At 40.9% G+C, this 23,878-nt stretch overlaps 1 protein-coding gene and 1 pseudogene across 3 annotated transcripts in view; one reads left to right on the forward strand and one right to left on the reverse strand.

Annotated features, from left to right (window-relative positions):
• Positions 1-23,878, reverse strand: part of LOC126458466 (pumilio homolog 2) — a 642,319-nt gene that overhangs the window by 288,053 nt on the left and 330,388 nt on the right. For all 3 annotated transcript variants that reach the window (XM_050095538.1, XM_050095540.1, XM_050095539.1), the window contains 3 exons: positions 15,824-16,014; positions 7,964-8,106; positions 4,381-4,410 (listed from right to left, as the gene is read on the reverse strand). In XM_050095538.1, coding sequence (XP_049951495.1) covers positions 4,381-4,410; positions 7,964-8,106; positions 15,824-16,014 — 364 coding nt within the window. The remainder of the gene's footprint in view (positions 1-4,380; positions 4,411-7,963; positions 8,107-15,823; positions 16,015-23,878) is intronic.
• On the forward strand, positions 23,191-23,308 carry LOC126459691 (5S ribosomal RNA; annotated as a pseudogene).

Genomic DNA, 23,878 nt, shown 5'->3' on the forward strand with positions numbered 1-23,878 from the left:
TGCTGGTCATTCCCACATAGAATGCGTCACAGTGTAGGCAGGTCAGTTGGTAGATCACATGGGTGCTTTCACACGTGGCTCTGCCTTTGATCGTGTACACCCTCCGGGTTACAGGACTGGAGTAGGTGGTGGTGGGAGGGTGCATGGGACAGGTTTTACACCGGGGGCAGTTACAAGGGTAGGAGCCAGAGGGTAGGGAAGGTGGTTTGGGGATTTCATAGGGATGAACTAAGAGGTTACGAACGTTAGGTGGACGGCGGAAAGACACTCTTGATGGAGTGGGGAGGATTTCATGAAGGATGGATCTCATTTCAGGGCAGGATTTGAGGAAGTCGTATCCACACTATCCAAATTGAACCCTGCCTGGAACAGTTCCGTCCTCCGTCACAGCGGGACCCACCTCCTCTTCCTCTAAATCACCCTCTCCAAACCTTCCAGGAATTTCTGACTTCCAGCCTTGCCTCTCAATCCTTCTTAAAAAACCTTAATCCTACTCCCAACATCACCACTGCTGAAGCCCATGCTATCCGTGATCCGAAGGCTGACCGGTCCATCGTCATTCTTCCGGCGGACAAGGGTTCCACGACCGTGGTACTTGATCGTCGGGAGTATGTGGCTGAGGGACTGCGTCAGCTTTCAGACAACACCACATACAAAGTCTGCCAAGGTAATCCCATTCCTGATGTCCAGGCAGAGCTTCAAGGAATCCTCAGAACCTTAGGCCCCCTACAAAACCTTTCACCTGACTCCATCAACCTCCTGACCCCACCGACACCCCGCACCCCTACCTTCTACCTTCTTCCTAAAATTCACAAACCCCATCATCCCGGCCGCCCCATTGTAGCTGGTTACCAAGCCCCCCAGGACGTATCTCTGCCTACGTAGATCAACACCTTCAACTCATTACATGTAGTCTCCCATCCTTCATCAAAGACACCAACCACTTTCTCGAACGCCTGGAATCCTTACCCAATCCGTTACCCCCAGAAACCATCCTTGTAACCATTGATGCCACTTCCTTATACACAAATATCCCGCACATCCAGGGCCTCGCTGTGATGGAGCTCTTCCTTTCACGCCGATCACCTGCCACCCTATCTAAAACCTCTTTCCTCATTACCTTAGCCAGCTTCATCCTGACCCACAACTTCTTCACTTTTGAAGGCCAGACATACCAACCATTAAAGGGAACAGCCATGGGTACCAGGATGGCCCCTTCGTACGCCAACCTATTCATGGGTCGCTTAGAGGAAGCCTTCTTGGTTACCCAGGCCTGCCAACCCAAAGTTTGGTACAGATTTATTGATGACATCTTCATGATCTGGACTCACAGTGAAGAAGAACTCCAGAATTTCCTCTCCAACCTCAACTCCTTTGGTTCCATCAGATTGACCTGGTCCTACTCCAAATCCCATGCCACTTTCCTTGATGTTGACCTCCACCTGTCCAATGACCAGCTTCACACGTCCGTCCACATCAAACCCACCAACAAGCAACAGTACCTCCATTACGACAGCTGCCACCCATTCCACATCAAACGGTCCCTTCCCTACAGCCTAGGTCTTCGTGGCAAACGAATCTGCTCCAGTCCGGAATCCCTGAAGCATTACACCAACAACCTGACAACAGCTTTCACATCCCGCAACTACCCTCCCGACCTGGTACAGAAGCAAATAACCAGAGCCACTTCCTCATCCTCTCAAACCCAGAACCTCCCACAGAAGAACCACAAAAGTGACCCCCTTGTGACAGGATACTTTCCGGGACTGGATCAGATTCTGAATGTGGCTCTCCAGCAGGGATACGACTTCCTCAAATCCTGCCCTGAAATGAGATCCATCCTTCATGAAATCCTCCCCACTCCACCAAGAGTGTCTTTCCGCCGTCCACCTAACCTTCGTAACCTCTTAGCTCATCCCTATGAAATCCCCAAACCACCTTCCCTACCCTCTGGCTCCTACCCTTGTAACCGCCCCCAGTGTAAAACCTGTCCCATGCACCCTCCCACCACCACAACCTACTCCAGTCCTGTAACCCGGAGGGTGTACACGATCAAAGGCAGAGCCACGTGTGAAAGCACCCACGTGATCTACCAACTGACCTGCCTACACTGTGACGCATTCTATGTGGGAATGACCAGCAACAAACTGTCCATTTGCATGAATGGACACAGGCAGACAGTGTTTGTTGGTAATGAGGATCACCCTGTGGCTAAACATGCCTTGGTGCACGGCCAGCACATCTTGGCACAGTGTTACACCGTCCGGGTTATCTGGATACTTCCCACTAACACCAACCTATCCGAACTCCGGAGATGGGAGCTTGCTCTTCAATATATCCTCTCTTCCCGTTATCCACCAGGCCTCAATCTCCGCTAATTTCAAGTTGCCGCCACTCATACCTCACCTGTCATTCAACAACATCTTTGCCCCTGCACTTCTGCCTCGACTGACATCTCTGCCCAAACTCTTTGTCTTTAAATATGTCTGCTTGTGTCTGTATATGTGTGGATGGATATGTGTGTGTGTGCGCGCGAGTGTATACCCGTCCTTTTTCCCCCCCTAAGGTAAGTCTTTCCGCTCCCGGGATTGGAATGACTCCTTACCCTCTCCCTTAAAACCCACATCCTTTCGTCTTTCCCTCTCCTTCCTTCTTTCCTGATGAGGCAACAGTTTGTTGCGAAAGCTTGAATTTTGTGTGTATGTTTGTGTTTGTTTGTGTGTCTGTCGACCTGCCAGCACTTTAATTTGGTAAGTCACATCATCTTTGTTTTTAGATATATTGCATAGATTGTTACATAAAAAGTTTATTAACTAACTGAATTAATTTTAATATGAGGGCATGCTGCAATAGTGTTTCAAATTCAAAGAGTTCATCCACACATGGAGTACCCTCTCCTTCAGCATGACAATACCACACTACAAACAAGTGCTGTGGCATCTGAAACAATCTGACAGCTTGGGTTCACTGACTTCGATCATCCTCCTGACTTGGCTCCATCCAATATTCACCCATTCCCGAAACTTAAAGAACACTTTCAGAGACTTCACTTTGCTTGCGATGAAGTGGTATAAGCAGAGGTGTGATTGTGGCTCCATGAACAAAGGCAAACTTTCTACCATAATGATATAAACAAACGCACAGTCAGCCACAGAAAGACTGTAATTTGACAAAACTTTTACTTTTGAATAAATGAAGAAGCAGCTGCTGTGTTCACTGAAAATAATTATGTAGACATAAAGAAGACAGATGTCTAATGTTAATAACATTTGTTTCATTTAAAATACTTTTGAGTTTTTACATATATGATTCGGAGGCATTACTTTCCAGCATGCCCAGACAAAAATAATCGATGTCTGAAAATGTAATGTAATTGGCGGAAAAAAAAGAGAGAGAGAAAAGGAAAGAGGACTATTTGCCTTGCAATGGCAGGAGAAAACGCACAACAGATATGGAAATGCACAAGTTTTTGGAGCCAGTGGCTTCTACTCCTGACAGAAAGGTATGAAAAGAAAGGGAGAGGAATGAAGGAAAAGGAATACCGAGGTTTAGGAGATAGGGAGGGTAATGGAATTCTTTCCACTTCCTAAACCTCGGCAGTCCTTTTCCTTCGTCCCTCTTCCTCATGCTTAAAAATTGCTGCCACAAGAACGAGCTGCTGGCTATAAAAACCTGCAAAATTCTATGTCTTTTATGTGTGAAACTTCCTGGCCGATGTCCCAGACTCAACTATTTATCTATGCAATTGAATTAATTTTAAGTGTGCAAGATTAATTAGAATACTGGATGAATACTGTTAAAGAAAGAAACTGGCTGGATGGGTAATACAAAAAGAAGATTACCAACTGTTGTGGACAACCAGTGGTTTAGAAAAACATTAGTAATGTGCTCCAATTAAATAGGCATGCTGGATCTTCTAGCTGGCAAGTTACACCATCACAAGTAGTAAGGTGGTGACATTTCTCCATTTCTTTTAATAAATTTTTTACTGTGGTGCCTACTGTGAAGAAAATCTTACAAGTATCACCTGCTTAATCATTACACTGTAGTGAATCTTGCACTACAGAATTTTCTTTGAAAGAAAACAGGTGCATGCATAATTAAAAAGAAAAAGGAGCTAATTATGGCTGTTTCTGGACAACGCTGCAATGCAGTTTACATCTAGAGAAAATGACATTTTCTTACAAGCCTTATGCTTGGAACAAAAGAGAACTGATAGTCTCCAACAAGAAAATGCAACATAGTTCATGTTACTACACTCTCAAGTGAGACCTACATAAATCAATACATAAATATTACTGATATTTTCAATAAAAATTAAGATTATCTTCATACCACAGTATTTTCATTGTATTTTCCATTTTGGAAATTTCATCTCACCTTGCTAATGAGTACTGGTCCTTGTTGTACCTGTAAAAGAAAGAGCAACAGTTAAGGAAAAGTACATACTTACTACACACACACACTGATGAGCCAAAACATTATCACTTGCTGCTTAATAGACATTGATTCAACTGTAGAACACAAAACCACAGTGACCCTGCATGGCATTGATTCAACAAGTCCTTGGTAGGCTCCCGAAGGTAAGTAGCATTGGACATCTACGCAGAGGTCACATAATTTCCATAAATTACAGGCTAGGAGTTTGTGTGTACCAAGCTAATAACCCTTGTCATCCCAGATGTGTGCTGCTAGATTCAGATCAGGTGAACACGGTGGCCACGACATCAAACTGATTCCACTATCGTGCTCCTCTTAACACTCACAATTCTGGGCCTTAGACACAGCAGTTATCGTGCTGAAACATGCTGTCATACGCAGTACTGACATCAAGCATGAAGTAATGCACATCTGCAATAGTGTTCACATATTCCACTGTCATCATGGTGCCTTCTGTTGCCCCCACAGGTCTTATTCAAACCTGGGTGAATACTACGTAATTCTGTTCCCATTGGCCTATACTTGTGGTATGGTGCACGTTTCAATCAGGCACACCTGGATGATGACTTATCTGGACACCATGATAGCCCAGGTATATCAAGAAATGTGACTACATGAAAAATTTCCACCAATTCACAGTTTAATTTCAATTACGCCATACCCATTTCAGTCTTAATTGACATCATTGGGTTAACATTGGAACATGTAGGGAAGCTGCACAGCTCCAAATTCAATAATATGAGCTAAATGGTGTGATCTGACACTCCGCATAATACTCTGTTATTAGATGCCTGTCTATCCTAATTTACAGATTAAGCAAACCTCTGACCTCCACATTTATGATGTGGTGTGAATGTCCAACACTTTGTTACCTATTTGTCATTTCACGATCCTTCAATTACTTTCCACAGATTCTCATGACAGTAGCCCGCAAACAGTCAAATAGTTTAGCCATATCTGGGACGCTTGTTCGCAAGTACCAGTCCATAACAATCTACTCTTTGCATGTCAGTGATTTCCACTATTGGTGGCCCATGATGATTAGAAAGATTCCCCATACATCTGCTGTGTTTATATGCCAGTATTTTCCTTACTGTACCATACGCCTGCAAAGCCACCAGGTGCCATTCAATTTCACACTAGCTGGCTGTGGTCGTAATGCTTCGCCTCATCAGTCCATTAACATAAGAAAGTAGACGAGTGTTTCTTAGGCCGGTATTACACTATCAAATTTCTTTGTCCAATATTTTTGTCAAAGAAATTTGATGGCTTAATAGGGAACTTTGTCAAATGTCGTCAAATATTTGATCAAATCTGGGGCCTCGCTGTACATTTAATCAAAGTAGTCACTTGTCTTCTGTTCACTGCAATGTGACATGTTACCATGTGGAGTGCTAGCATTGCTGCAGCGTTCTGTCATCTGTAGTGTTTTTATAAACATTGCCAGTAAATACAATTGGTGTGTACCAACAACTACAAAATTAATAGAGATGTGTGAAGTTGATAAGGCGCTTTACAACTTGAATACAAAAACAGATTAAGAAGTTTGGAGAACTGAACTGACCTAACCTAAGTGTTAAAGTGAGCCTGTCTTCTACAGATATAGCAGTTCTTAAGTGAGTATTGTGCTTTGTGATATGAGGATACACTTCACTGAGAACATACAGAAATGTATGCTCATCCATTCTTAAGTAATTGATGTACAACTTGACTTCCTCCACTATAAGCTCACAAAACAAATTTTGTTGAATGCTTTTATCGTATCGTTGTAAAACCCACGGCTTCAAACAGGCACGTTTCCTCCTCCCCCCCCCCCCCTCTTCTTCTCTTCCGCATGTGCAAATAGTGCAATTGTGGTACATGCAACTGCTGCAGTTAATAACAAGTTGTTGTTGTTTAATAACAAGTTGTTGTTGTTGTTGTTGTTTAGTGACGAGTTGTTGTTGTCAGTCATCTTGAACTTTGACAAAAAATATGACGACAGTGTAAAATACCCCCTTTGTAGCGCCACATCAAAGATCTTTGTCAAATATATTTGACAAATATTTAATCACATCTTTGATCAAATCCTTGACAAAGAAATTTCGTAGTGTAATAGCGGCCTTAGTCTGAATTATATTATGTTGATTGCTATCATGATTACACAAAGAAATTAGTAATACAATGTATTTAACCCTGCTAATGGCAAAGATTATCTCACTGATAAGGAAGAAGAATAACAATAAAACAAATTGTGGAATGAAAGTCGTAATGAAGAAGGCAGAAACGAAGAGTATTGAGTGGTTGATACATGTATAGATATCTGATGGACTCTCAGGATTCTCTCTTTCAATCTGTACATTCAGTTTAGTAAGAGCTAGCGAATCTAATAAATGTCATAGTACATACAAAAAAAGCTGGCAGGCAATATCTGTAGCAAGAGTTACATTCCGTACCATATTAGCTTGTCAATGCAACATGTTTTTCACTTCACACAACACATGAAAAAGTTTATAGCATTTACAAATTAATCAAAAATCGTTTCTTGGATATAATGCACATACTTTATTGCAAATGGAACAATGGCATATGGAACTAAGTGCAACTGAAAGGGGAACAAAAAAGCTGTAGTTGGCTGATCAAAGTTCATATTGGGAGCCTTTTGATCGACTCCAAGCTCTATTAGAACTGATGTAGAGTCCTGCAGTAAAGCTGTTTTGTTACTGAATCTGATGTTTATGCTTACATTTTTCAAAATACACATTTCAAAATTCACTAAAATACTGGATGGCTCGCCATTTTCGCGTTACAGCCAGAAAGATGATCATCACAGAAAAAAAAACAGCAAAAAGAAGAAACTTAATGGAGACAATGTGAGGTCTTCAATATAATATGGATTAATGTGTTCTGAATCCAGCAGATGAAAGCATATCTACAGTAATACATGTGTAGTGACGTAATATGGAAGCTGTGAACACAGCAGAGTATTTCACTTTAGACTGTGTTTGAAGCAGAAAACATTTGCCATTATGGAAATCTTGTTTTTTTACAAAGCATTCTTTATAACATGCAGATGTACACTGTGTGGCCTCGAGTTAACATTATGCACCAACCAGTAAAAATAAGCTCGTATGAAAGCAGCAGAAATTTCAAATACAAACGAAATTTTCATGGTAACACTAGAAGAAAGAAGAATACACAGAGATTGTACTGCATATACTAATCAAGAAAAGAGTTACCAAAAATTATTCTATGTACCTGCAAAACATTTTTTACTTACATACATCTTTGCAGTTAATCCATCCTACAATTTTGCAATCTGAACCAGATATGAATGAAGCTTTTGAGAAAAATTGTCTGTTCCATAAGAACTTGAAGATCACAAAATTATTAAAAAACTGATATCATTAATATGAGGACCAAAAAAACAAAACTGAACAAAGAAATAGTAAAAACATAAGAGGACACAATCCTATGTGTGTGACAATAGAAAAATGCCTTTTTACACATACTCATCTTCCCCAACCAATATTATGATACTTACTTAAATCCTTTGTCATCGTCTCCAAGTCCATTCTGTACGATTCCATTAGGCTGTGGGTTGTTCCCATTTTCAACGTCCTTCTTGCCTGCTTCAAAAGGAGACGGGGCTTTATCTTTTTCTTTCTTTTCACTGTCATTTGGATTCTAAAAAGAAATTGAATATCCTTGTGACCAAACTAAACAATCTTTATCAACCTAGCAATAAAAGTTAATATCTAGAATTAGAAACTTAATACAAGGTCAAAAATGACACTACTTCCATCAAAACAAGTCCACTTAAGCCGACAACTCGTGAAGATCCTAATGCCTTAATAAAATAGCCATCTTGCTCTGTTATGTAATTCAATCATTCAACGCAGGCATAGGAGCAGTAGTGTTCGTAGAAGGGTCATGAACCATTTCAAGATTCACTAATGAAACAATGAAAGGGTACACCGACATCAGCATTACAGCCACATCTATTCTCTGCTAAACACAAACTGGCATATACACACCGTGCGTGTGTGTGTGTGTGTGTGTGTGTAAGACAGTTTATGTTGTGCCTATTGGAGCTGAAACGGGTTCTGTGTTAACTACCGTACACTAAAATAAGCCTACACCTGAAACCTAACCAGAACTTTTCCAAACAAAACAGCATGATCATTTGAGTTTTTCACTACTGGTTTGTTATATTAACCATAGTGGGGGCACACTGGTGTATTTTATAAACCACAGTAATCATCTGTCCTCTACTGGAAAAATGCCAAGCCTTGTAATTGCTGACACCTTTCTGGTCATTGTTTAGCTTATGTTTAGTTAAGCAAGGCAAATGAATCAACAGGTCACACGCAACAGCATCAACAAGTCAAGGATAATGGTAAGTTATTCCTGCAACTTAAAATTTCGAATTGTCAGAATTATGTCTTTTACATTTACATGAAGCCACATGGGGAAGAAGAAGAAGAAGAAGAAGAAGAGCAGTATATTCTACAGACTTATACTGCATTATATGATAACAGTAGTTCTGTTTCTAATTTTCGTGCCACAAAATACTTGACAGAGGAGGAATTAGAACGGATTCTTTTAGAGATGCTTAGGGAAGACGATGACTGAGGAGATATTGATGATTTGTTTTCTAGTAGAGAGGATCAAATGATATTACCAGGTGATCACAATAGTGATTGAAATTGAGTGTGACAAGAAATTATCTTTCTTTGATACTAAAGATTGTATATTTTTTGGTAGGGGACAACAAATAAAATAGATATGCATAGAAAGACATCTTGTGTACCAGTGAGGGAAAAAAAATTCAATATCTTTCCAGGCCCTAAAATTGTAGCATACAATATTGTAAAAACAATTTAATTGTAAGTATAGATATGAAAGACGAACTTTAGCATTTTATGAATGTATTCATTCATAGAAATAGGCAAGAAGATAGGGATGCTAAGATGACAGATCAAATTGATGTTTCAGGAGTATTAGTCATACTTTATTTGACTGGCCTCAAGGCTGAAAACCACATAAATTCATCGTAATTTTGGTGAACTGATGGAACAGGAATGATTGTTTAGAGATCCTGCATTAGTTACAAGATATTTTTGTTGCTTCTGAGAGTAGTAGGTTTGGTGCTAAAGAAACTAAGGATATGAGATGCAAAACATAGGTTAGTAGCTATTGGGAGCATTCTGCATGCATTTGTGAAAAACTGCATGATCAGTTAAAATCTTTGAGAATATGTTACTACTGACAAGAAACTAGAAGCATTCTGAGGTGGTTGCAGCTCCATACAATACACTGGCAACAAATCAGCTGAATATGTCATCAGAATATTTGCTCTGAGTGATGTTAAACACTGGTCAGTTGGAAGTGTATTGTGGCAAAGAGCCAAAAGAACTATTTTGTGTTTCTAATGAACCATTTGACATTGTGTGTAGACTAACAGAGCTGATTAACAGGCATAAATACGAATGTGACAACAGATAACTGGTATACTAGCGCTCGCTCTCTCTCTCTCTCTCTCTCTCTCTCTCTCTCTCTCTCTCTCTCTCTCTCTCTCTCTCTGTGTGTATGCCTCAGCGACACAGATAGCCGTACCGTAGGTGAAACCATGATGGAGAGGAATCTGATGAGACCAGACAAATGTCTGAATCCTAAAGAGGGGCAGCAGCATTTTCAGTAGCTGCAGGGGCAACGGACTTTATGAGTGACTGATCTGGTCTTGTAACATCAACCAAAACAGCCTTGTTGTGCTAGTACTGTGAACGGCTGAAAGCAAGAGGAAACTACAGCTGAAATGTATCCCATGGGCATGCAGCTTTACTGTACCCTCTTGGGTAAAGTATTTCAGAGGTAAAATAGTCCCCCATTCAGATCTCCGGGTGGGGACTACTCTGGAGGACATCATTATCAAGAGAAACAAAACTGGCATTCTACAAATCTAAGCGTAGAATGTCAGATCCCTTAATCAGGCAGGTAGGTTAGAAAATTTAAAAAGGGAAATGGATAGGTTGGTTAGATATAGTGGGAATTAGTGAAGTACGGTTGCAGGAGGAACAAGGCTTCTGGTCAGGTGAATACAGGGTAATGCAGGAGTGGGTTTAATAATGCATAAAAAAAATAGGAATGCGGATAAGCTACTACAAACAGCATAGTGAACGCATTATTGCAGCCAAGATAGACACTAAGCCCACACCTACCACAGTAGTACAAGTTTATATGACAACTAACTATGCAGATGATGAAGAGATTGAACAAATGTATGATGCGATAAAATAAATTATTCAGATAGTTAAGAAAGATAAAAATTTAATAGTCATGGGGGACTGGAACATGACTGTAGGAAAAGGAAGAGAAAGAGAAGGAAGAGGAAAAGGAAGAGAAAGAGGAAGAGAAGTAAAAGTAGTAGGTGAATGTGGACCGGGGGGTAAGGAATGAAAGGGGAAGCTGACTGGTAGAATTTTGCACAGGGCGTAACTTTATCATAGCTAACACTTGGTTTAAGAATCATGAAAGAAGATTGTACACTTTGAAGAGGCCTGGAGACACTGGAAGGTTTCAGACAGATTATATAATGGTAGGACATATTTAGGAACGAGGTTTTAAACTGTATGACATTTCCATGGGTAGTTGTGGACTGTGACCACAATTTATTGGTTATGAATGGTAGATTAAAACTGAAGAAAGGCAGGATATTAAGGAGATGGGACCTGGATAAACTGGAAGAACCAGAGGTTGTAGAGAGTTTCAGAGACAGCATTTGGGATCGACTGATAAAAATGGGGAAATGAAACACAGTAGAAAAAGAATGGGTAGCTTTGAGATATGGCATAGTGAAGGCAGCAGAGAAACAAATAGGTAATAAGACAAGGTCTAGTAGAAATCCTTAGGCAACGAAGGAGAAAATACAAAAATGCAGTAAATGAAGCACCCAAAAAGGAATACAAACTTCTCAAAAATGAGATCGACAAGTGCAAAATGGCTAAGCAGGGATTGCTAGAGAACAAATGTAAGGGTGTAGAAGCATATATCACTAGGGTAAGATCGATACTGCCTACAGGAAAACTAAAGACCCCTTTGGAGAAAAGAGAACCACCTGTATGAATATCAAGAGCTCAGATGGAGACCCATCCTAATCAAAGAAGGGAAAGCAGAAAGGTGGAAGGAATATACGGAGGGTCTATACAAGAGCTATGTACTTGAGGGCAATATTATGGAAATGAAAGAGGACATAGATGAAGAGGAAATGGGAGAAATGATACTGCAAGAAGAATCTGACACAGCACTGAAAGACGTTAAGTCGAAACAAGGAACCAGGAGGAGACAACAATCCATTAGAACTACTGATAGCCTTGGGAGAGCCAACCATGGCAAAACTCTTCCAGCTGGTGAGCAATATGTGTGAGCCAGGCAAAATACCCTCAGACTTCAAGAAGAATATAATGATTCCAATGCCAAAGAAAGCATGCATTGGTAAGTGTGAAAATTATTGAACTATCAGTTTAATAAATCACGGTTGCAAAAACTAACACAAATTCTTTACAGACACATGGAAAACTGGTAGAGGCCGACCTTGGGAAGGATCAGTTTGGATTCCATAGAAACGTTGGAAGACGCGAGGCAATACTGACCCTATGGCTTATCTTAGATGATGGGTTAAGGAAAGGCAAACCTATGTTTCTAGCATTTGTAGACTTAGAGAAATCTTTTGACAATGCTGACTGGAATACCCTCTTTGAAATTCTGAAGAAGGCAGGGCTATAATACAGAGAGCAAAAAGTTATTTACAATTTGTACAGAAACCAGTTGGCAGTCATGCAGAGTCTAGAGGCATGACAGGAAAGCAGAGGTTGAGAAAGGAGTGAGACAGGGTTGTAGTTTATCCCCGATGTTATTCAATCTGAATACTGAGCAAGCAGTAAAGGAAACTAAAGAAAAATTTGGAGTAGAAATTAGAATCCACAGAGAAGAAACAAGAACTGAGGTTTGGCGACAACACTGTAATTCTGTCAGAGACAGCAAAGGGCCTGGAAAAGCAGCTGAATGGAATGAACAGTATCTTGAGAGGAGGATACAAGATGAACATCAACAGAAGTGAAATGAGGATAATGAAATGTAGTTGAATTAAATGAGGTGATGCTCAGTGAATTAGATTAGAAAATGATACACTTAAAGTAGTAGATGAGTTTTGCTATTTGGGAAGCAAAATAACTGATGATCGTAAAAAGTTGAAAGGATATAAAATGTAGACTGAGTACGGCAAGGAAAGCGTTTCTGAAGAAGAGAAATTTGTTTACACTGAATACAGATTTAAGTGTCAGGAAATCTTATCTGAAAGTATTTATATGGAGTGTAGCCATATATGGAAGTGAAACATGGACGATAAATAGTTTAGACAAGAAGAGAAAAAATGCTTTCGAAATGTGGTGCTACAGAAGGATGCTGAAGATTAAATGGGTAGATCACATAACTAATGAAGAGGTACTGAATAGGATTGGGGGGAAGAGGACTCTGTGGCACAATTTGACTACAAGAAGGGATCGGTTGGTAAGACACGTTATGAGGCATCAAGGGATCACCAATTTAGTTCTGGAGGGAAGCATGGAAAGTAAGAATCATAGAGGAAGACCAAGAGATGAATACACTAAGCAGCTTCGGAAGAATGTAGGTTGCAATAGTTATTAGGAGATGAAGAGGCTTGCACAGTATAGTGTAGCATGGAGAGCTGCAGCAAACCAGTCTCTTGGACTGAAGACCACAACCGCAACAACAACAACAGCACCAAATGACAAGAAAATGGATGTCTGTATGGTATACATTGTTGAACATGGCTGGTAGCTGATAGCAAATGAAAAGAACAAAAAACATCCATCCACATTGAATGTACCTAAAGAACCTTTATTTTCAACTCATGAAACACTATCTTTTCAAAAGATAAGGGACACCAAGCTAACCAAATAATGTTAGTATGTATCTGTGTCATTACAAAATTCAACAGATGTGTATGCAAGAGCAACCAATGAAGAAAAAAGGTAGACACGGAATTTGTGGAAAGGGAGTGAATAACACCGCAACAATAATAAGAAGATATAATGATTTCGTTTGCAAAAACAATTCTCAAACAGCAGTTTGCATTCAACAGAGGTCGAAGACAACTAAGCTCCAACTAAATAATTCCAATGTTGAAACTATTGTCAAGCATGAACTTAAATGTTACTTGTAGCCACTCTATGATGGGATGTAAATTACTGCAATAAATGATGAAGGAATAACAATAAATAGCTACTTGTCAGCGTGTACATAATACACCACGCACCTGCTATTTAACATTGAAGAGCACGTCTGCTCTAGGGTTAAACGCCAACAATGGACGTGTGTTAATACCCTTCAAAAATTTGAGCTTTCAACATTATCCATCATTGTTTGTTGAGTTCTGTCACTTGCTCTTGCCACTCCTGGAGGCATCTAGTGCAGAGTGTAGCAAACTGGACAGGTCAGCCTGTCCAATATAAACCACTCCCTAATGTAACTGCCTTTGTTCAGGGCAGGCATGTATTGTGGAGGGGCCACAGTGAGCAGACATCGCAGTTACCTGGGAGAATCTGTGAACTCAAACGCCTCAGCCAGACAAGCCCGCAGAGAGTGGATGCACTAGTGGCATGACAAGACTGCAGTTAGCAGACTTCCCTCTCAACCAGCCAAATGCCACAGCTCATGGGCAGCTTTGCATCATGATGTATAAGCAGAACACACTCTTTTTCAGCACCTCAATTAACAAGTGCCCACTTCCATGCACTGCTGAGTGTGTGCAGCTGATACCTTGACTTATAGCTAATTTAAACCGATCTGTCTCAACTTTAATAGACGTGCAGGCTATACATTCATTGATCAGTGGAAGAGGGCACTTGATACAGAAACACTGCACTGGACTATCTTTCGCATTCTACATTGTAACGGAAACAAGTTGTTGTGGATGACGTATTGTTGTCGTCATTAACTGCGATCTCTGGGAGCAGTGTGCACTGTTTCATCATTTGTATTTCTGCAGCTCCATTACATCTTTGAAACCCATTTGCATTCCTGTAAAAAATGATGATGTACTGTATCTTGAACGCTCTAATGTCGTAGAGAATTTAACACATGTGCACTAAGAACAAAATACGATGTTTAGTACATTTTGGAATTAAAGGTACTTCACTGCCAATACACAACCAAGAAAAATGTGGTGATTGTAAACAAGGAATGAAAACAATATATACAGTTCATGTCTCATCATCATTCTAAGCAGCAAATCCAGTTTTTCCACCTTTCTCCACGTTTAATAACAAGGCACTGGAATGACCACATTTGCACTTAGAAGGCCAGCAATACTGAACCATAAGATGACTTTCTTCTCAAATGGATTCTGAAGTTGGGTATTCAGCTAACGTAAATTAATTTTTGTCCGATTGTCAGAGGCCTCCAGACCCAACTGACCTGTTCATACTGAGTCACCACACATGAGTTAGGCTTATGTTCCTCATTATGTAACTCTAGTCTCAATATTCTCAAGGATAATGTCGACAGAATAACTTTCATAGTTGATTTACAGAAATAGTTAAGTTCCTCAAATGAGTATATAACAATTCACAGAACGTAAAAACAATTTGATCATCCTACGTTAAGGTGTTTACACTAAGTTGGAAGGGTCGACTGTGTATATGTATTATGAACATTATGTCCCATACACAATACTTGGGCATTGCATGACGTTGTTATGACTCAGTGGAAAAAATCATGCAGTCAGCATGCTTTTAACAACAACCATTTTCCACTAAATGCATAAACTTGTGAGCTGCTGTTACTCACTTAACACCTGGACTGTCTCTCAATCTACACCTATATCATATACCTCACCAAATTCTCTTCTTACAATGTTTCGGTATGTGTGCACTTAACAGGTTTCATAATGGAACTAGTGAAATTTTCTCCTCAACACTATTTACCCCTTTGCTCAGAATATTTATAATCAGTCTGTAAAAGAAATAACTCCACTTATGAAATTGCACAATAGTGATTCTTACATACAACACTGAAACCAAAATGATCATTTCCATTTTCGTGCAAGCTGCTAATAAATGTATATATCTACTCAGTTAGTTAATTACTTTTGTCCTTGTGTTCTGAATACAATATCTAACAAGCAACAATTATGAAACAAAATTTAATGTTGCCCCTGTTGGCAACTGGATTAGCAAGCATGCTTACATCAGACATATTATTACTAAAAGCTAGTTATGTTAAACAATTTCACGAAATAACTAGTTACAACCACACTGAACATAATATATGTATATAATAGGATTGTGTCTGAAATCTAGTTTATGTAATGCCATAAACATACCAGCACAAGCCCTCTCATACGAGGTTCAAGGTCTTTGCCAGTTGGTGAAGAACCGAGGACGTATTCTACCATTTTGACCCCTAAACCACCAGTTTCTGAGGAGCGGGGGGAGAGAATATTTGCTGCTTCACTACCAGGAAAGCTTCCTGATCTCCTAGGTACCATAGTGATGGGTTGGGAAACTGCATGATCTGCAATGTGAACAAAGACAGGCTGAATTAATGAAAAGAATTACATAAAAATACAATTATGACATATTAAAACAGAATATGTTTGTGAAGTTCAGTGTAAGCTGTATAATGAAATACTTAACAACAAATTGCTTGCTTTCTATCTGTTCAACAGGGTCCTTCATAAGCACAAATGTCACTGGAGGCAATGCGGTGTTAAAACCTATAAAATACAAACTTCAATTGTGAGCACACTCTGCTGATTGATCAGTTAAGCCATCATATATAAGCACTGTGTGAAAATTTTTGTTAATGACTAAAACCGGCTCAGTTGAAAATTTAATAGCTCCTTCAACTGTACAAAAACTGATGTCGTTCTTACCATTCAAGTCTCTTTGGAATGGTTATGAAAATGATTACCTCCTGGAATCAAAGCAGTGGATTTTTTGTGCCTAGTCTCACATCTTCCAGATCACACAAAATGGAAACACTTGTAAGCTCGTTACTTCTGTGAATTGTACACCCAAAAGGAACTAAAGAGCAACACAATGATAATAAGTAAGGCAAGCAGCCTACTTGAAAAAACTAGCCCTAAGCAAACTGATCTATTTGATGATAATGTGACCCTTTTATTTATTTTCACTTTTTTTCATTAATAAAAAAAATGAATCTGCCCACGTGCTTCAGATACATACTTCGAAAGAGGATCCATAGAATAAAATCTATTCAGAATTATCTGTATTTTTAAAGACCACCCCAAGTCGCCAGACCTGAACCCAATCCAATACATCTGGGATGTGATTGAACATGGTGACGTCAGAGCTCATGGCTCCCTCCCCTGAATTAGGTGACACGTGTGTGTATCGGGGAGTGGGGAATATGGTGCCAACTACCGCCAGCAACCGACGAAGGCCTCATCGCTTCCATGCCACAACGCTTCGCTGCAGTTATCCATGCCACAGGTGGACATACCGGCAATTAGGTAGGTGGTCATAATGTCCTGGATAATCAGTGTGTGTGTGTGTGTGGGGGGGGGGGGGGGGGGGGGGAGACAGACTTACTTAAGTTACATTCCAGGAACATGCAGCCAAAATTACGTGGCAGATTCTTCATCAAGAAAATGCATTGCCATTTAAATTCAATTATCTGCGGAAGTATACAGACCAATATTTCATTCTGCATGGCAGAACTCTGGTTATGATACTGGAAAACCTGTGGACAACCTCTGAAGTGTCACTGACATGGCGTTCAGCGCTGATGATACAGAACGTGCAGTTAGGACATGACCAACTTGCTTTTCTTCACTGCGTCTTTCGTAGTCACTGATATTGCTTTGAATTCTCACTTGCATTTATAATTAAGTTATCTGCTTTGACGTCTGGAGACATTTGCAGAATCGTGCAGGAAAGTGACGATCACCAGCACACTGAGAGGCATGTAATGGTCCCGTAAACAAAATTTAATATAGGTATGTTCGCTCGAATCTAAAAACTTTCCTTGTGAGAAGTCTGCTCAGACTGCCTCCTAACTTGTTAATAGTTTATGTTATGTCTGTTGGTGTTACACTATCAAATGGGTGGTGTTTTCTTTCATTAGAATAATTCTTCAATTATATGTGCAATGGGCTAGTTACACATTTTTTTTTTTTTTCTCGTCGTTATGGAAGTGCGACGAATTTCTAAATCACGACAGTTACAAATTACAAAACTACTTACGACATTTACGACTGAAAGACATAACGCATCATCATAAGATAGTAAGGTATGGTGAAAGTTGGGGCGGGGGAGACAAAGCCGCGGTACACACACACACACACACACACACACACACACACACACACACACACCGCATAACGCGAAAGTAGTTACATATTAAATTCACCAAAAGGAATGGAAAAATTGTAGAGAAAGCTGAACGAAAATGAGAGACATTAATGTGGCTATGACATGATACAGCAGGGATGACGCGTCTCTGGCAGCCGGGCATCAGAGGTCAGCAGCGGAGGCGGCGTGCAGGTGCGCGGTGAGAACAAAGCCGAGAGCGGGGCCGTTGACAGCGCCAGCCAGGCCTGACCGCCAGCCGGTTCCTGTCACAGCACGCCGCGCGCGCCGCACCGTCTCCGCAACAGCCGCCGCAGCAAAATTCAATGCCGAGTCTTTCCCTGCTGTAGGCCGTAAGCAGACAGCGCATCCGGTCCGGACATCATCGCTGCCATATCGAACGAGAGGACCTTACGGAGTGGGCCCCTCAGTTTTTCTTCGTACTTATATAAAGTGACACATCGTCTGCCAATTAGCCACGGTTTTGCCTACGAAATCTTCCACAACAGACTTGGGCTTCATGAAGTCTGTGCAAGATGGGTCCCAAAACAACTCACACAGTTGCATAAACAAACGCGCTTGGACATCTGCCAAAAACATTTGGATCGCTACGGTACAGAACGGGACAACAACTTAGACAGGATCATTACTGGTGACGAAACATAGATCCATCATTAAGAGCCGGAGAGTAAACAGTAGAGTATGGAATGAAAACATCCAAAATCGCCGTGCAAGAAAAATTTCAAGACCCAACCGTCTGCAGGGAAACTGCTGCATACGGTTTTTTCGGACGCACGAGGTTCAGTACTGGAACATTATGGGGAAAGGGGCACAACAATAAACAGTAAGATGCTTACTGCCAGGCTAAAATCTGTAATTCGAAGCAAACGTCGAGGATTGTTGTCAAAAGGTGCTGTGTTGTACGACAATGCCCGTCCGCATACTGCTGCCCAAATTGCTGAAACGCTCCAGAAACTCAAATTCGAACTTCTGGATCAGCCTAAGGGGGAATTTGTACCAAATTTTCATTTATTGTAAATGCTTGACTTCCCATGCGAATAATGATTAAAAATATGTTACTTTTATTTAAAAGTGTGATTCAGTATTTGTTTGTCGATAAAATATACAAGTAAAAAGTTTGTTACTAGCGAGATTCCACTAGTAACACTGCCTTTTCACAATAGACTGTTCGAATTCACATTCGTCGTTAACAGCTGTTAATTCAACGCTGCCACCGTAGTTATCGCGCTGACGTCGCTTGTGTACTAGGAACAAAATCAGTCTTCAGAACTTCTTGGACGGACGATGAAAAATTTGGAAATTTGTGGTAAGTTCTATGGGACCAAACTGAAAGGTCATCGGTCCCTACACACTACTTAATCTAATTTAAACTAACCAACACACACACACACACACACACACACACACACACACACACACACACACACACACACATATATATATGCGCGCGCGCGAACCGTAGCAATACGCCTTAGATGGCACTGCTGCCCGCGCGACAGACGGACGATGTATAGTGGACAGTTTAAGAAATATTTTTACAACGATTCTTAAAACTAATATGAAATGAATTTTCCATTAGTTACACTATGTGATCAAAAGTATCCGGACACCCCCCAAAACATACGTCTGTTGACTGACAGAGACCGCCAACTGTTGAAGGTCGTAACGTGTAATAGGCTAACATGTATCCAGACCATCACATAGGAATTCCAAACTGCATCAGGATCCACTTCAAGTACTATCAAAGTTAGGCGGGAGGTGAGAAAACTTGGATTTCATGGTCGAGCGGCTGCTCATAAGCCACACATCACTCCGGTAAATGCCAAGCGATGTCTCGCTTGGTGTAAGGGGCGTGAACGTTGGACGATTCAACAGTGGAAAAACGTTGTGTGGAGTGACGAATCACGGTACACAATGTGGCGATCCGATGGCGGGGTGAGGGTATGTCGAATGCCCGGTGAACGTTATCTGCCAGCGTATGCAGTGCCAACAGTAAAATTCGGAGGCGGTGGTGTTATGGTTTGGCCATGATTTTCATGGAGGGGGTTTGCACCCCTTGTTGTTTTGCGTGGCTCTATCACAGCACAGGCCTACACTGATGGCGCCTGCATCTCTGAACTCTATCGAGCACCTGTTCATAATGCACGACCTGTGGCGGAGTGGTTACACGACAATAACATCTCTGTAATGGACTGGCCTGCACACGGTCCTGACCTTAATCCTATAGTACACCTTTCGGATGTTTTGGAACGCCGACTTCGTGCCAGGCCTCACTGATCGACATCGATACCTCTCCCCAGTACAGCACTCCATGAAGAATGGGCTGCCATTCCCCAAGAAACCTCCCTGAACGTATGCCTGCCAGAGTGGAAGCTGTCATCAAGGCTAAGTGTGAGCCAACATCATATTGAATTCCAGCATTACCGATGGAGGGCGCCACGAACTTTTAAGTCATTTTCAGCCAGGTGTCCGGATACTTTTGATCACATGATGTACATTGTTTGGTTTGGGGACTATATAATATTTCGTTACTTGTCTTAAAGTTTTACTACAGCTTTGTCATCAACATCCCGAAAGGTACAGTATGTTTCATTGTTATCTATAGAAAAGACTAGCTTAACGCCTGCTACGTCGCTCGCGTGGAGTGTATGGTCTGCACTTTTTCTTTTCTTTAATCAAATTTTTAGTTGTTCACAAACTGAAGCACCTAATCGTTTCACGTCTGCTGAGTTTTGGTGGTGATTTCTCCATTGAAACCTTTGTATCCTAACACACCCATCTTTGTATCTCACCGAAAAATGAAATGCAAATTTTCGTATATTTATGTTTAAAATTTTTATATTATTATAAAGAAATATTTTCTTAAAATTTCATCTCATATTTCATCCCCTTCCTCAAAGTTTTTATCCTTTGCAGTTCGCGGTGTGCCAGGATGAGTCAGTGAATCACTCTGACCATATTTCACAACCTTAGGGAATGAATTTCGAAGTTTTGATGATTTAGCTTAAAAATGCTTCCAGAATTAAATATTTTCATAAAATGTTTCACACCTATTACCCCTTAGGGGTTAAGTTTCCATAAACAGTGAAACCAAATACAAATTTTCAAAATGATTGTATAATGAAATATTTCCATAAAAACTTTCATCCCCTATTTCACTCCCATTGGGCTTAAATTTGCAAAAATACTGAAACACACATTTCTTTGTTTTTGGCCGAGAAAACAAAAAGTTTCGTAGGTGTAGCATCGAAATTGCTTTAATAGCGATATTTCAAAAAAAAAACCATTTCATCCGTTATTTCACTCTCACGGGTGGAATTTCTTAAAGTCTTTTCTTAAACGACGCCTACAGCATAACATCAACACCCTCTCCAAATTTCAAGTTTCTATTCTCTGGCTCTATAATGAAAGTTAAACTTTAAAAACGCTGTAGAAATAACACCACTGGATAGAATGACGTCAAATTGCAACGGAATATTATCGGAGAACGGCGAAAACGTATGGCAGAAGAAGAAAAATAGTGTGAAAATGGATCAATGTGACAACACGTAAATGAAAATACCTGTCATGCGCACGACCCACTCAGATTGGTATAAACACGCCGGGTACCCGGCTTTTCCTTCTTTCGCGTCTGCGAAATTCGTCATGACTGTCTCAATGCAGGATCGCACTCTGCTTGCAGAGCTGTATGACAAGAATGATGACAGCACACATCACTCCGCGAAAGTTCCGGGCTGTGAAAATGACTGCCGTGCGTCTAGAGAAAATAATTCGAAAAGACGCACACATCACTCCGCGAAAGTTCCGGGCTGTGAAAATGACTGCCGTGCGTCTAGAGAAAATAATTCGAAAAGACGTGTTGGTTTGCAACCTGGTAGAGGGAGGAAACAAATTGATTCGACATCAGTGGAAGCAGTGGCCACAGCAATGCAGGAGGAGACGAGGGGTGGTGTGCAAACGTGTAGTGCACGGAGAATTGCCCGAACATTGGACATACCGGTGAGCACGGTGCTTAAAATCCTACGAAACATCCTTCTTTGCTATCCATTCAAAATTGCCCATATGCACGGGTCGCTTCCTGTTGACCTGCCAGCAAGAGAGACCTTTGTTGCTCGCACGAAGCCCACTTCCATATGACACGATAGTCAATACACAGAATTGTCTAATAAGGGCAACGAAAAATCCACACGGAAATTAACCAGTACCACTTCATCGTGAAAAGGTCACTGTGTAGCGCTGGTTTACGGCATCATTTACTATAGGGGCATATTTATTGGAAGAAAAAGGTGCATCCGGTCATGTTACCTGTACCGTCACTGTATGCTCTATGGGTGTCTTTTGCGCAACCACGTCATTCCAGCTCTACAACAGCGTGGACAGGATCATTTTTATGGAAGATGGCGCACTTAAGAACATTGCAAATCCAGTTAGGCAGCTGCTGAAGCGCCTTCTCGGAAATGCTTGATTTATCAGCCATCATTTCCCTATAGCCTGGCCGTCCCGATCACCTGATCTTAATCCGCGTGACTTGTGGTGTGGGGCTATCTGAAAGATGTTTTGTTCGGTGTTCCGATTGCAAACTTAACAGCATTGAAGGCACGTATTGCCCAATACATTCTGAACGTGGCTCTGGAAACTCTTCGATCAGTTGTGGAGCGTGCTGTTTCTCGATTTCAACTTATTGCAGAAAACGGTGGACAGCATACTGAACATGTTTTGCGCCAGTCACACGGAAATTAATAATCCAATTTGATTTTGATTTATGCTTTTTAAGCGGTTTCGGCCTGAGGACAATTAAAAACCGATGTGAGTGATGCTTTTTATGCGGTTTTCGGCCTCAGGAAAATTAAAAACAGATTTTACTAATCCGATATGATATGACCTTGCCGTGGTGGATGGGTTTACGTAACTAACAGTATCACACCTGTACACCCATGCACACTGAATAGTGCAGTTTGTTAAACTTCAAACGTACACCTTAGACATTATTGTACGATTCATTTGTCATTTGTTGTCGATTACTATTAATTTTGATGCTTACAGTGCCATCTATTGCTACATTTTGTAACTATTTTTCGTCTGCCACATGTTTTCCCCCTACTCCGATAATATTCCGTTGCAATTTGACATCATTCTGACCGGTGGTGTTATTTCTACAGCGGTTTGAAAGTTTAATTATAATCACCCCGTGTATTAGCGTAATCTAACGTGCAACAATTTCATTAACAATTTTAGCGGTAATGATTTATGGTAACATGCTGATCCATAAGAAGGCCTCTTTCTTATTTTGTGTGACGCAATTTAGCCAATACAATGTACGTTCAACCAATATTTACTTGACTAATATAGTTTACATGCCAACGGCCTTGCCGCAGAGGTAACACCGGTTCCCCTCAGATCACCGAAGTTAAGCTCTGTCGAGCTGGGCTAGCACTGGGATGGGTTACCATCCGGTCTGCCGAGCGCTGTTGGCAAGCGGGGTGCACTCAGCCCTTGTGAGGCAAATTGAGGATCTCCTTGATTGAGAAGTAGTGGCTCCGGTCTCGAAACTGACATACGGCCGGGAGAGCGGTGTGCTGACCACATGCCCCTCGATATCCACATCCAGTGACACCAGCGGGCTGAGGATGACACGGCGGCCGGCCGATGCCGTTGGGCCTTCGTGGCCTGTTCAGGAGGAGTTTAGTTTTAAAAAAATATAGTTTACATAGACAGTTTAAAATAATTAAGGCACTCTCTTCTTATAAAGACAGAGGCAACGAAAACTACTACACCGACAGGCTTTTCTCTCTCAAAACTTTGCGTCTCATATAAGTCGTATGTCTTCACAAGACTAACTTTTGTATAGCTTTACGAAATTTGGTTATGGTAACCTAGAGCTGAAGGGCTTCACGAGAGCCTTGATAACTTATGACGTGATTTTTTTTTTTTTTTTTTAGTACAAAGTCAGGTTTGACCGAAACGGTAAAAATGCTGTGAGGTTCATTCTTTTATGGCCTTCTGGTCTTCACACAACTGGTCTGAAGTTGGAAACATCTTACATT

Source organism: Schistocerca serialis, chromosome 2 (assembly GCF_023864345.2).
Source record: "Schistocerca serialis cubense isolate TAMUIC-IGC-003099 chromosome 2, iqSchSeri2.2, whole genome shotgun sequence".
Lineage (NCBI taxonomy): Eukaryota > Metazoa > Arthropoda > Insecta > Orthoptera > Acrididae > Schistocerca > Schistocerca serialis.